Source organism: Suricata suricatta, chromosome 14, assembly GCF_006229205.1.
Source record: "Suricata suricatta isolate VVHF042 chromosome 14, meerkat_22Aug2017_6uvM2_HiC, whole genome shotgun sequence".
Classification (NCBI taxonomy): domain Eukaryota; kingdom Metazoa; phylum Chordata; class Mammalia; order Carnivora; family Herpestidae; genus Suricata; species Suricata suricatta.
Window position 1 is genome coordinate 68940919 of NC_043713.1, and position 14382 is coordinate 68955300.

At 40.6% G+C, this 14382-nt stretch overlaps 1 protein-coding gene across 4 annotated transcripts in view; it reads right to left on the reverse strand.

The window, feature by feature from the left end:
• PIK3IP1 (phosphoinositide-3-kinase interacting protein 1) overlaps window positions 1-300 on the reverse strand; it is a 60917-nt gene extending 60617 nt beyond the window's left edge. For 3 of the 4 annotated variants that reach the window (XR_003902920.1, XM_029922976.1, XM_029922977.1), the window contains exon 1: window positions 39-205. Coding sequence is in view for 3 of the 4 variants with exons in the window: in XM_029922976.1 (XP_029778836.1) it covers window positions 39-111 (73 nt within the window). In the remaining variant the exon portion in view is untranslated. Of the gene's footprint in view, window positions 1-38 lie in introns of all 4 variants that reach the window. The other variant, XM_029922979.1, reaches the window with a different exon arrangement.
• Between the last annotated feature and the right edge of the window lie 14082 nt (window positions 301-14382).

The window sequence follows — 14382 nt, forward strand, 5'->3', positions numbered from 1 at the left end:
ACTTAAGTTGCTGCAGGAAGGAAAGATTGTAATCTCACCTCCAGATCCATAAGCTTCTAGGAGCATGTTGCTAATGAGGAGTGTTTGCACCCAGGCCAAAAGCATCCTCATCTCCTTCGTCTTGCAGGTGATTGACCAACCAATGTCCAGGGGGTCCTGTTGGCGTCGGTTCTGCCTCTCAGCCCCAGCCTTGCATTCAGACCTGCCCTTGTTATGCTCTTCTGGTAAACAGCCTCTCTTTAGAACTGGGAGCTTCCCAGCTAGCTTGCTGCAGCGAGGTGTTTTTCGGCTGAAAGGCGCCCCCTGGGTCCTAAGCCTCCTATACCAGGCAAGATCACTAAACCAAGAGAGAAACTCCGCCCAGAGAAGAGAGGCAGAGGTTCAGTTTGTGCTTAGCGGAGGATCAGTTTGAGACCTACACTGACTGCATCCCCAGGGCTTTTCATCTCTTCTGTTTCCGTTTGTGTGAGTACAGAAAGAGTAACTCTGTCAAGAGGCATCATTGTAGGGAGAAGAGTTTGAAATTATAGTCACAAGGGTGGACAACATGCTAACTACACTAGCAGGAGGAACTCAAGACCACCAAGGGCACAAATAAAAGAGTATCTAGGTGGAAGTAACTATACCCGTTCCTGAAAAAGTAAAAGGGCCTTTGTGGTTTGTATGTTTTTATGAACTTAAAAAACAAAACTTAAAAACAAAACACAGGGTCAGATCAGTCACTTTTCTTTGTTTATATTTGGGTTTTTGGAGTGTCACATAGCTATATAGATGGGGTCTCTGTAGTTGAAAACACATGTTAGGCAAACATTGGGACATTTGCTCAGCTATATTTAATAGTCCACCCTTTCTGCCAGCCCTGAATTCATAGAGGAAGTTAAGTCAAATGTTTGCTTTTTTTTCCCACTCCACCCTGTGGGAAATCCATTCATAGTGATTTATATCCATCATTAAACCTCACCACATTCATATGACTTAGGCCTTCTGGAGTTAAACAGAAAAGTCCTCTTCCTGTTTGGCGACAATTTGAGTTCCCAGGCAGCCTCAGTAAATGGAGAGAGAGCAGAGTGATTCTCCAAGACTACCTTGTGACTCAGGCAAATCTCAAAATAGAAATGAGAGACTGTTTCGATCCGAGGGCTTGTATCTTTAGGCAGTAATTTAGGGAGCAGAAAAAAAAACTTCCTTAAATAAGTTTCAATAGCTTTATCAAGGAAGAAAGCTAATGTCAATCCAACTACTGTGAAGTGAATTTGAATTTATTACAGATTTCAGACACAGGACAGAGCTAAATTTATTTACTTTTTACAGAGGTTTGCTGACTGTATTTGATTCCTTCAGTCCATTTAATAAAGCATGTTGCTTTGTTGTTTGTGAGACTGAGCCCCAGGGCGGGCTTTGTGCTGACAGCTCAGAGCCTGGAGCCTGCTTCCAATTCTGTCTCCCTTTCTCTCTGCCCCTCCCCCGCTCATGCTTTGTTTCTGTCTCAATAATAAATGAACATTTAAAAATTTAAAAATAATAAAACACGTTGCTTTGTTTTTCCAATCACCTTTCTGTCTCCCCACACAAGCTTCTGATCCTCTGACTCCTGACTTGGCCTATGCTAGAAATTACAGAGTCTGTAAATTTACACACACACACACACACACACACACACACACACACACACACATATATATACACAGATATACCAAAAATTTATAATTTAATAATTCTAACAATAATCAGGGGTATTTTTAAAAACACTTTTATTTTACAATTTTTTTGAGAACTTACTATATACTACATATAGTTCCAGATACTGAGAAGGTATCTGTGAACAAAATACTTGAAATCTCTGCCCTTATTGAGTTTATAATCTAGTTGGGAAAGATAAATGATAAATATATAAAGTGTCAGGTGGTCTTAGTGTTATGAAAAAAAAAAAATGAAAGGGTCAAGGAGACAGTAGTGGGGTTTATTTCACTTGCTAAAGAAAGCTGACACTATTTTCAGGGAACCAATAGGCTTTTCCTATAGGTAGAAGGCCAAAGAGGAAGGGTCCTTATTCCTTGCAGATCCTACTCTTACACCACTACAAGAGAAATATGATTTACATTTTGTTTCACTACATAAAGTATATAGGCTTGCAAAAATGAGAATGCAGTTTATTATTTTTTTGAGAACGCAGTTTTTAATTTCATAGTAGCAGGAGGTTCTTTTGGATTGATTCCTCAGCATCTAATCTATTGCCTTTGTATGCAGTGAGTGCTCAATTACTGTCTGATGAAGAGCTCCTCAGACTCTAACAGGCTACTTCTGCCACATTATAATACTTTCCCCTCCAGCTATGATAGAGACGGGCTATACGCAGGCCTGTTCTTATACTATTTTCAGATTATCTACCGTGCCCATATAGGGGTGCCAGTATTTCTTCCTCAGAATCTCAAAGCTTCTTTACCCCTTGCTGTTATCTAAGTATCCTTTTCAGAAAACTATCTGCTGTAATTTACACACCTTGATATACAGAAAAAACATATTTTGTGCCATGTGTCTTATCAGGAACAGCACTACCTGGAAAAGGTGTAAGACAGGCCAAGGGAGGGTTTTTTTTTCAGTTTAGTCATCTCTCCTTTTTCTTCCCTATAAATATGGTATTTATCGGTGTGATTTGTTTTTTCTTTTTTCAGGAGTAACAGTCTTGTTTCTGAGTCGTATCTCAGAATACATATGTAAAGAAGAATTCTATTGTAATAGTTTGAGTACCTTCCTCAGGGAAATTGGATTTAGTTCAGAGATGGGCCTTTCATTATCACTGACGATGTTTTGGTCTTAATGATTTAGTTTTGAACTTTGTATCATGTATTGAAGCAATGTGGCCATATATCATGGCTTGTAGTTACTCCAAATTTCATATTTCTTCTGGAAATATTATTGCCATAATAGTGATACAGCACTACTCATATACTCATTTTGAATTGTTTATATCCCTGAAAACAACATTGTGAATATAATACTCTTATTTTACTAAATATTTCAGTGATGCTTGACCCTTGGTTTCATATTAAATCAGTACTGATCCAGAGAGACAGCCATATTGTTAACTCAGGAAATAGCCTCCAAAGCATTTCCCAAGAAAGATGGGCAGTTCATCTTGGTAACAGAGTATGTTAGTGGAAGGGCTCTAATAAGGAACCCATAAAGTTGTTAAAAGACTTAAGAATCTTTTGTCAGCAAAAGAGGGCTAACATGTTGGTAAAAATCTTTGGAGTAAAATCTAATGAGTTGGCTCCAGCTATTCTCTCCATAATAATGTTCTTTCAAAGTAGCTACAGGGGCGCCTGGGCAGCTTATTAGGTTAAGCATCAGACTTCAGCTCAAGTTCATGATCTCATGGTTTATGAGTTCAAGCCCCACATAAGGCTCTGTGCTGATAGCTTTGCTGAAAGATATTTGAATATATAATTGAAAACTGAGCAGGGGATGATTTTATGAAGCTTGTTAAATAATATTCCAATATCCAACCCCCAAGTCCATTTTCTTTGAAAGTATGGCCTTCATTGAGTTAGATTATTTCCATTTTGATACAGTTAAGTGTTTAATAAATGTTTAAAGGAAAGGGGAAGGGACATCTGGTAGCTCAGTCGGTTGGTTAAGCGTCCGACTTCAGCTCAGGTCATGATGTCATGATCTCTCGGTTTGTGAGTTCGAGCCCCACGTCGGGCTCTGGCTCTGTGCTGACCGCTCAGAGCCTAGAGCCTGCTTCACATTCCGTGTCTCCCTCTCTCTCTGCCCCTCCCTTGCTAGTGCTCTGTCTCTCTCTCTCAAAAATAAATATTTTTAAAAATTAAAAAAAAAAGAAAGGGGAAAAGCAGAGTACCACATAGACAAAGAATCTAATAAGCCTACAGAGAATAGTAATTTTTTAAGGGTAAACAAACAGCCAAGAGGACTTGTAGATCACAGGCCACTTTCAGAAACAGGACATTCCACACTGAGGAACCGAGAAGCCACCCAAAAGCAGAGAACTTGGGAGTATCGCATAACTGGATTTGAGAAAAAAAGGGAAGAATACATTTCTGAAACATGAGTAGATTTTTACTTAGAAGCCAGTCTTAGAAAACATGGTTTTCACATGGAGGAAAACACAGCCTTCAGTGTTGCAGGGATAACATTAGAAACTATGAACTTAATTGGCTGGTAAGACTAGGGTATTGATATTTAAGGTAAATTAACCCAATAAGCTACAATTATGTCTCTTTTTTTTTTAATGTTTTATTTATTTTTGATACAGAGAGAGACAGAACATGAGAGGAGGAGGGGCAGAGAGAGAAGGAGACACAGAACGGGAAGCAGGTTCCAGGCTCTGAGCTAGCTGTCAGCACAGAGTTTGACGCAGGGCTCGAACCCACGAACGTGAGGTCTGACCTGAGCCGAAGTCGGAGGCTTAACCGACTGAGCCACCCAGGGGCCCCAATTATGTCTCTTTTGAAAAGGAATAGAATATCCTTCAATCTCAGCAAACCGGAGCTGCAGCTTTTAAAATTTATCAACACCCAGTGTGAGCTTTAGTGCTGACATTTAAAGCAAGAGAAGCAGTATGTCAAATAATTGAGAATGTAGGCTTTGGAAAGACCTGGTTCCAGTATCAGCACTACAGTACAGTCTGGGGCAAATTACTTAGCATCCATAATTCTGAGTTTTCTTAGCCTGTTATTATCGTGGTTAAGCGAATAGGTACCGATGTCAAGATTAAAATCCCAGCTGTCATTTACTAGCTATGTCATCTTAGGGAAGCTACTCAATTCTCTATGACTCAGTTTCCTCAAATGGAGTTTGAGAGGGAGAAAAACAGTACCTATCCCATTGGATTGTTGGCATTCATTTAGCCCTGAATAAATTTTAGCTGGGTCAGTTTTTTGTGTCAGTAACCTCTAACTTCTTTTTCTTTTTTTAACATTTATTAAGTTTTGAGAGATCATGAGCAGGAGAGGAGCAGAGAAAGAGACACACAGAATTGGAAGCAGACTCCAGATTCTGAGCTAGCTGTCAGCACAGAGCTTGATGCGGGGCTCGAACCCACGAACTGTGAGATCATGACCTGGGCCGAAGTCAGACGCTCAACCAACTGAGCCACCCGGGCGCCCCACCTCTAACTTCAAAGCACTGAATATATTTGCCATCTTCCAGAAACTTAGAATCTGGTTATAAAGGTCGGGATGACACATATGAAAATGAAAATAATATAGGACATTTGTAAGTAGGTATTAAGGGTCTGATAAGACAATAAGGGTTTATTGACTCAATGATTATTAAACATCCACTGTACATCAATCAGGCACTACGTACTAAGGGTCTTTGTTCTCAAGAAGCTCATAATCTTATGATTGAAGAGATACTAGTAGGCAAAACAACAGTGAAATAAATGCTACAGTAGAGATTAGTACTGGGGGCTGTGGGAACTCACAGGAGGTGCATACGGTCTAGTTTTAAGAGGTTAGAGAAGATTTATCAGAAAAAGAAAAATCTGAGTGGGGAAGGAGTTAGTGTTCTTGGTAGGTCAGACAATGTGCAGAAGCCTGGAAATGTAGCCTGTCACTGTGGCTAGTGGGGCATTTAGGGTAGTGATTAAAATAAGGCCCCAAACCATGAAGCCAAAGAGGTAAACACTTGCTGTCCAGGTTATGGAGGTTCCTGAGTGTTGACTTTATCCTGAAGGCAGTGAGGAGCCAGTAAAAGTTTTTTGTTTGTTTAGGAGCCAGTAAAAGTTTTAAGCAAGAAAGTGATATGTTTTAGCAAGATTACCCAGGCTGCAGGGTAGAGAATTGGAAGTCAAGACAGAAAGCTGGAAAACCGGCAAGGAGACTGTTGGACTAATGTCGGTAAGAGAGAATAGTGGAGCTGGACTCAGAATTAAGTCAGGTCACCTGGGTCTGAATCCTGCTGTGCCACTTAATAGCTAAGTGACTTTATGCAAGTTACTTAACCACCCTGTGTCTCGGTTTCCTAATCGGAAAATTGGAGATGATAATAAAATTTGCCTTAGAAGCTTGCTGTGAGGATTAAAGCACTGAGAACACATCTACCTGGCCCATAGTAAGTGCTCCACAAATGTAGGTAATGAGGCTGAAGAGATGCAAACTAGGAAGAATAAGACCCCATGACTGAGGGATGTCAGGAGCAAGTAGGAGAAGGGGAAGCTAAGGAAATCAGTTTCTGGTCTGGAAGCTTAAGAGATGGTGATGCCATTGACTGAGATAAGGAACAAGAGGAAAAGCAGGTTTCGGGGAGAGGCTGATAAAAAGCAGTCAAAGATGGGTAAATTGCAACCAGGAGAGTGTGATATTAACGAAGCTGAAGGAAAAGTGTTGCAGAAAGGAGGGAGGGGTCAGCATTATCAAAAGCTACCAGGAGGGTTGTGTAAGATAAGAGCTAAAAAGAATTCATGCTGACAGCACAGAACCTGCTTGGGATTCTCTCTCTCTCTCTCTCTCTCTCTCTCTCTCTCTCTCTCTCTCTCTCTCCCTCTCCCTCTCTCCCTCTCTCCCTGCCCCTCTTGCTCATGCTCATGCTCTCTCTCTTTCTCTCAAAATAAGTAAATAAAATTAAAAGAAATAAATAAATATGGGGCACCTGGGTGGGTCAGTCAGTTAAGCATCTGACTTCAGCTCAGGTCATGACCTCAGTTCGTGGGTTCAAGCCCATCATCGAGCTCTGCAGAGTCTGCTTGGGATTCTCTCTCTGCTCCTCCCTGACTTGTGTTTTATCTCTATTCCAAAATAAATATATAAACTTTAAAATAGGTAAAATAAAAAGAATCCATTGGTATAAGCAAAACGAAGGTCATAGGTGACTTTGTCAGGAGGAAGTTTAGTGTTGGGGGCTGGGGGAGTAAAATGTTTGGATTATGGAAGGAAAAGATGATGAAGAGAGAAGGTGAGAATGGACAACTCCCTCAAGAAGTTTAGCTGAGTAGTGCTGGAAGTGGCTGGAAGGATATGGGCAAGGCCAACGTTGGACCAAATACACGGATTTGACTACTGGTAGGTAAATTTCTGAGTGGTTGTCCATTCATTCTAATTGACTCACAGTCATGCCAGGGAGGTTAAAAAAGGGAACTAATTTGAGGATAAGTAATGGATTTGGCCTTAGTGGTTTTGAATTTGACATAGGGAAATTGAATTTGACATATGCATGTAGAAATGCCCAGCAAGTAGTTTGATATGGGACTAATGAACAGAAAAATCAGAGTAAGACATAGGTGAGTGGGGATGAGCTAAGGAGGAACCAAGCCAAAGGCAGGCTGGGAAGAAGACTCAGGAGCTCTGGATCTAGCCTTAGGTCTCATGAGCATAATGGAGTATGTGATCTACGTGAAGGCAGGTGCCAGTGGGTGGGAAACGGGTGTCAAAGTGGAGGTAAGAAACTAAGCCTCAGGGCGTAGCTCAGTCACTTGAGCATCTGACTGCCGTCTCAGGTCATGATCTCGAGATTGAGTTCAAGCCCCCTGCCGGGCTCTGTGCTGACAGCTCAGAGCCTGGAGCCTGCTTCAGATTCTGTATCTCCCTCTCTCTCTGCCCCTCCCCAACTCATGCACTGTCTCTCTCTGTCTCAAAAATAAATATTAAACATTAAAAAAAATTTTTTTTAAAGAAACTAAGCTGCAAATCCATACTTCATTGCTCATCAAGATCATTTGCAATAAACATAGTTGCTCAGAGATGGAGCCCAGGAGTTCTAATCCATAACGGAGAAGGAGCAGGAAAGGAAAGCCTGAGTTTGAAGTTGGAGCAATTGACCTTGGCCAAATTTAGACCTAGTGTAGGCAGTGACATGGCATGAACTCTGTGAGTTAGCTTTAGGAATGCAGTGCTTTTGCCCTAATCTTTGCTGTATCTTCAAAATGTAAAAAAAAAAAAACAAAAAAAAACAACGCTCATCTGTGTATTTCAGGTATGCCAAGCCCTGACTGTGGTATTGCCCATCAATTACTTTTATCATTCAGGGTTGTAGTTAGCATTTGTATTTATGTAAATAATATGTATATCAGATGTTTATCTATTAAATATATGCTGGGTCTGGGAGTAACAAGGTAGCTGGGAAATATTTCTGTTCCACCTTTAGAATCCTGGTATTTCAGTCTACAATTACTGTTTATTCTCTCAGTCAGCAAACAGCTCTTGAGTACTTTCTGTGTCAGGGACTGCTTTTCCTTTTATTTCAGTTCCTTCCTGGGTGTTTCTCTCCCTCTCCACTGTCACGTGGACTATTCTATTCAAAACTTTCTTCACCTCTCTTTTCTCATGGGTTGGCTCCATCCTACCTCTCTTAAGAGATATCCTTTAAAGGATTTGTATGTCAGGAAATACTAATAAATGTTACATTTTCTTCAGATTCTGTTACAGTGTAATGGAGAAAAGAAAAAAAAGGAATCCCAAATAAGATCATAGAATGATTGTGGCTCAAAGGAAATGCAAGGGCAGGAAAAATCAGCATCTTATTGCTCTGAGACCCAGCCATAAGAGATTGCTGCCCTAATTACCTCTGCAAAGCCCGGATTGCAGAAATGAGCAGTATTATGGATGCAAGAGGGTGTCATAAGGGGGTGACTTAAGATTGGCCCCAGCGTGTCAAGACCCTGAGTTCAATAATAGGAGGTTAAGTGCCAGCTTCAAACGCTCAGTGTATTCTCTGAGTTCTTAATGATATTTCTACCTGGAGCTTTCTCTTACATTTACCTTAATGGCTCAGTTGGAAGTCAGCCATCAGTGCTAAGTGTCTTGAGTTTTATGCAGTATTGGCAGCAACTTCCTTATTATCCTGATATTAGAAATAGAAAATTTTCCCACTTGCAGTCAGGCTGTTGCTACCCAGGCAGTGGTGAAGCACTTCCACTTTCTAGTATCTTGTCCTCTCCAACACTGAGTGGCCTAACCTTTTGTCACCTTCACAAGTCATCTGATTTATGAGAAAGCCTCCCATTCCTAGAATGGCTCTGCTATCAGGTCAGTAACATGCTTTTGCTCTGAGTTTCTGCCCTCTTGGATATAGTAGGAAGGGGCGCCTGGGTGGCTTAGTCGATTAAGCATCCGGCTTCGACTCAAGTCATGATCTCACGGTTCATGGGTTCAAGCCCCGCATCGGGCTCTGTGCTGACAGCTAGCTCAACCTGGAGCCTGCTTCGGATTCTGTATCTCCCTCTCTCTCTGCCCCTCCCCCACAGGTGCTCTGTCTGTCTCAAAAAAATAAATAAACATTAAAAATTTTTAAAAATTTAAACCCTATCTACAGGCACAATTATTATCCTCATTTTATAAATGAAGAAACAATCATAGAGAGGCTAAGTAACTTCCCTAAAGCACAAAGACAGTAAGTGGAAGAAGAGCCAGGATATGTACCCGGGCTGATCCCATAGGCTGTGCTAAAAACCACTTCACTGTACTGACAGTATAGATCTGACCAGAAGCCCAGTTCTGATCTCAACTCCTCTACTCCTTCACTTAAAAAACTAATGATCTTGGGAAAGCTACTCAACCTTTCTGAACATGTCTACTCTTCTGTAAAATGGGGATGGTAATATACACTTTACAGGATGGTTGTGAAGATCATTGTGCACTTATTAGGTGCTCATTCAATGTTGGTTTCTTCTCTTCCTGCTTTGTTCTAAGCACTACCCTGGTCCTAGAGATGAAATAGGAAAGTTGTGCCGCCTCAGGTTCCTTGTCTGGGGTTAAGAGGGAAGAGGGAGAGAGAGGGACCAACATGGTACCAAACCATTACAATATACTATAAGAAACACCACTGTAGGAGAACATATAGTGAGAGGTACAGAGAAAATAACATTTTTCTGAGTTGGGGCAGGGCCAAGTTGGAGGAGCTTCATTCAAGGCTCCAGTGACATTGTGTTGGGTATTGAAAGACAAGATAGTATTCAATGAGGTAGAACTAGGGCATGAATGTCCAGGCAGAAGGAGCAGCATGAGCACAGGTGTGGAAGAATGGAAGACTTAGGCAGTCTGTGTTCTGGTTGGTAATGGCTAGAGGTTTTGTATGCAGCTGGGGATCAGGGATGAGATAGGAAATGATGAGAGTTGCAAAGAGAGAGGCACAGGAGCCTTCAGATTTCAGCATGTCCCTGCATGTAAAACACATATAAACACAAAATGGAGTGAGCTTAAGAAAATTGAATGAGGGGCACCTGGGTGGCTCAGTTGGTTAAGCGTCCGACTTGGGCTCAGGTCATGATCTCACGGTTCGTGGGTTTGAGCCCCGTGTCGGGCTCTGTGCTGTCAGCTCAGAGCCTGGAGCCTGCTTTGGATTCTGTGTCTCCCTCTCTCTCTGACCTTCCCCTGCTCATGCTGTGTGTGTCACTCTCTCAAAAATAAATAAAAGACATTAAAAAAATAAAATAAGAAAATTGAACAATGAAAAAACTTATGAATGCTCTTTTTTTTAACTGAGCTATAATTCACATATTATAAATTTTGATTTATAGCTAGTGTTCAGTAGTTTTAGGTATTAACAAGGTTGTGCAACCATCTTATTTCTAGAACACTTTCATTACTCCAGAAAGAAAGCTACCATCTGTTAGCTATCACTGCCCATTCTTCCCTCTCCCCAACCCTTGATCTACTTTCTGTCTCTGTGGATTTGCCTGTTCTGGGCATTTTGTGTCAATGGAATCATACTACATTTGACTTTTTGTGTCTGACTTCTTTCAGTAGTCGTAAGGTTTTCGAGATTCATCTGTGTTGGAACATGTATCAGTGTTTCATTCTTTTTTATGACCAAATAATATGCCTTTGTATGGGTATACCACCACGTTTTATTTATCCATTTATCAGTTTGTGGTGGTTTTTTCCACATCTGGCTATTATGAATAATGCTGCTGTGAATATTCATGTAAGCTCTTGTTTAATACTGGTTTTAAGGTGTTTTTTTTTTAAGTTTATTTATTTATTTTGAAAGAAAGAGACAGAGTACATGAGTTGGGGAGGGACAGAGAGAGAGGAAGAGAATTCCCAAGCAGGCTCCACATAGTCAGCATAAATCCCTAAGTGGGGCTTGAACTCACAAACCATGAGATCATGATCTGAGCTAAAGTCAAGAGCCATACACTTAACAGACTTAGCCACCCAGGTGCACCTCTTGTTTTAAGTTTTTTGGGGTATATAACTAGGAGTGGAATTGCTGGATGATTCTGTGTTTAACTTTTTGTGGAACTGCCAGTCCATGGTGGCTACACCTTTATATTCTCACCAGCAATATGTGCGTGTTAGAATTTCTCCATATCCTTGGTAACATTTGTTATTCACATCCTCCTCTTATTTCATTATTGTCATCCTAGTGGAGTAAAGTGGTATCTCATTGAGGTTTTGATTTGCCTTCTCCTAATGACTAATAACATATTGAGCATCTTTCCATTTGCTTGTTGGCCATTGTTTGGAGAAATGTTTATTACAGTCCTTTGGCCACTTTTTGAAAAGTTTATTTATTAGAGAAAGAGAAAGAATGGGGGAGGGGAGGGGGGAAAGAGAGAGAGAATCCCAAGCAGGTTCTACACTGTCAGTGCTGAGCTCGATGCAGCACTTGAACCCACGAACCATAAGATCATGATGTGAGCCAAAGTCAGACACTTAACTATTGAGCTACCCAGGTGCCCCTGCCCACTTTTAAATTGGGTTGTTTGTGTTTTTTGTTGTTGAGTTGTAAGAGTTCTTTATACAATCTGGTAGCAGATTTTTATCAAATATATGAGATATTTTCTTCCAATCTATGGGTTGTGCTTTCACTTTCTTTTTTTAAAAAATATTTATTTAGGTATCTATTTATTTGTTTATTTATTTTTAAGTAATCTCTACACCCAACTTGGGGCTTGAACTCATGACCCTGAGATCAAGAGTCGCAAGCTCCAACAACCAAGCCAGCGTAGGACCCCTGCTTTCAATTTCTTGATAGTCTTTTGGTGAATAAAAGTTTTTAATTTTGACAAAGTCTAGTTTATTTGTTTTATCTTTGGTTGCTTGTACTTTCAGTGTCATATTTTGCATGTGTGTATCCAGTAGTCCCAGCACCATTTGTTGAAGGACTATGCTTTCCCCATTGAATGGCCTTGGGACCGTCTGGAAAATCAATTGTCCATAGATGTGTGAATTTACTTCTGGACTCTCAGTTCTATTCCACTGATATATGTATTTATCCTTATGCTGGTACCATGTTGTTTTGATTACTGTAGGTTTGTGAAGTCACTCTACTTTTATTATTTCAAGTGTGCTTCTGAGTACATTTGTATACTGTGGCATTTTGTATTTTCCTTTTTTTGGAACATGTACTTTTTCATGGATCATTTGTATTATCAGTACCCTTGTCATTTAAAATAATTATGAAGGGTTTGTTTTATTGCCTTGCTGTGCTGTGCTACTTTTGTTAAGCTTTTATTTCACCCTATTTCCTGGGTTGCTCTTAACTTTTCTAGATAGCCTTGTTTGTACTGTTTCTTCTGGATCCAGACTCATTAGCTGTCAAGCCCCACCTCCTGGATGTCAGAGAATGCTAGCTGCTGTTTTTAGATGATCCTCACAGAAACTCAGACCACTCCCATCTGCCTCGGCTCAGACTCAATACTTCCTGCGAGTTGTGAGTTGAATTTCTGGGGTAGAAGGGCTGCTAAGAAAACCTCTTTCTTGAGGCAGAGCTCTCCAGAGATCAAGAGTGGTACCAACCTTACAATCTGCCGTATGCTTATTTATGAATTACCATTCCTGAGATGTCATACTAATGAGACACATGGGAAAGAACCTATCTTTTGAACGTTTCTCATGCTGCCAAAACAAACATTTACAAGTGCTGTTTCTATATGCAATATGTCCCTGTCTTTAGAAAGGAGGAGCTTCCAGAGATTATGGGATTTGTTCAAGGTTGCCCAGTGACTTTACGATGCTACTAGAAACAGCATTCATCCCCCACTCCCATTGATCCCCTGCTCATCATTATTACCACACACTCCCTCCCTATGGGGCAACAGAAGATAGGATTTACTTCTCAATATTTTCCCCAAGGGAAGTTTCAAGTTTCTTCTGTCCTGCTTTGGTAGATAACACAGGTAAGGAGCCTCAGTGAATAACGTGCATTTATTGTAATATTCTTTGAAGGATCAAGATCATAGGTTCTGGCAACAGATCTATGAGAGAAGGGAAACAAGAGAGAAAATATCTACAGCCCCAATGTGTTCTGAACTCTTTAGGAATTTTGGATGAGCAGAGATGCTCAGTTTTCCCCCATAACAAATAGGGTGTCTTCTGTAAAACTTGACTGTAGTGGCTATTGATCAAGTTGGAATTTTCAAACATATGCAAAAATAGGGGGAATAATATAATGAATTAGCAGGTACCTGCCACCCAGCTTGTGGAATCATCAACATGTGGCCAATCTTGTCTTATTTCTACTACCATTTACTCCTTTTCCCCACCGGATTTATTTTGAACCAAAGTCAGTGTATTGATCAAGTTTTCAGTTTCTAGGTTTTTTTTTTTAGTTTATTTTTGAGACACAGAGACAGTGTGAGCAGGGGAGGGTCAGAGAGAAAGGGAGACACAGAATCTGAGACAGGCTCCAGGCTCTGAGCTAGCTGTCAGCACAGACCCTGATGCAGAGCTCAAATCCACAAACTGTGAGATCATGACTTGAGCCAAAGTCGGACACAACCAACTGAGCCACCCACGGGCCCCAGTTTCTAGTTGTTCTTGAAGCTATTTCCCTTAGATACTGGGATGTGTGCTCTCATTCATATTTCTTTTAGCAATTTTATTAAGCCTGACATTCTCTGGAAGTTGTTGTTGTTGTTGTTGTTGTTGTTGTTTGCACTACTAGAATCACAGGACTTTTCTGGCCTCACACTCTTTTCTTTCGTCTCTCCCATCCCCAGAGTCCTATGAACCTGTCATGCATCTTCACTTTGATCCAAGAGCCTAGACCTCCACTTACTTATTCTTTTAGTTCACTAACGCTAATGTATGAGATTAGAGACTTTAACAGTCTTCATCATTAATTACCCTATATGCAGTGCCTAGCCTGGCATGTAATTGGTGCTTAATAAATAGTTGTTGATGACTGAATGGATGAATTCTGTTTGGCTTTCCACTAACCTAAACCTCACAATCAGTGCACTTGGTTCTGTGTATCTTTTTTTAAATGTTTATTTATTTTGAGAGAGAATCAGTGTCTTGACAGTGCACTTGGTTCTATGTATTTTTTTTAATGTTTATTTATTTTGAGAGAGAAAGAAAGAGGCAGAGAGAGAGAGAGAGAGAGAGAGAGAGAGAACCCTAAGCAGGCTACATGCTGTCAGCACAGAGCCTGACATGGGGCTCAATCTCACAAACCATGAGATCATGACCTGAG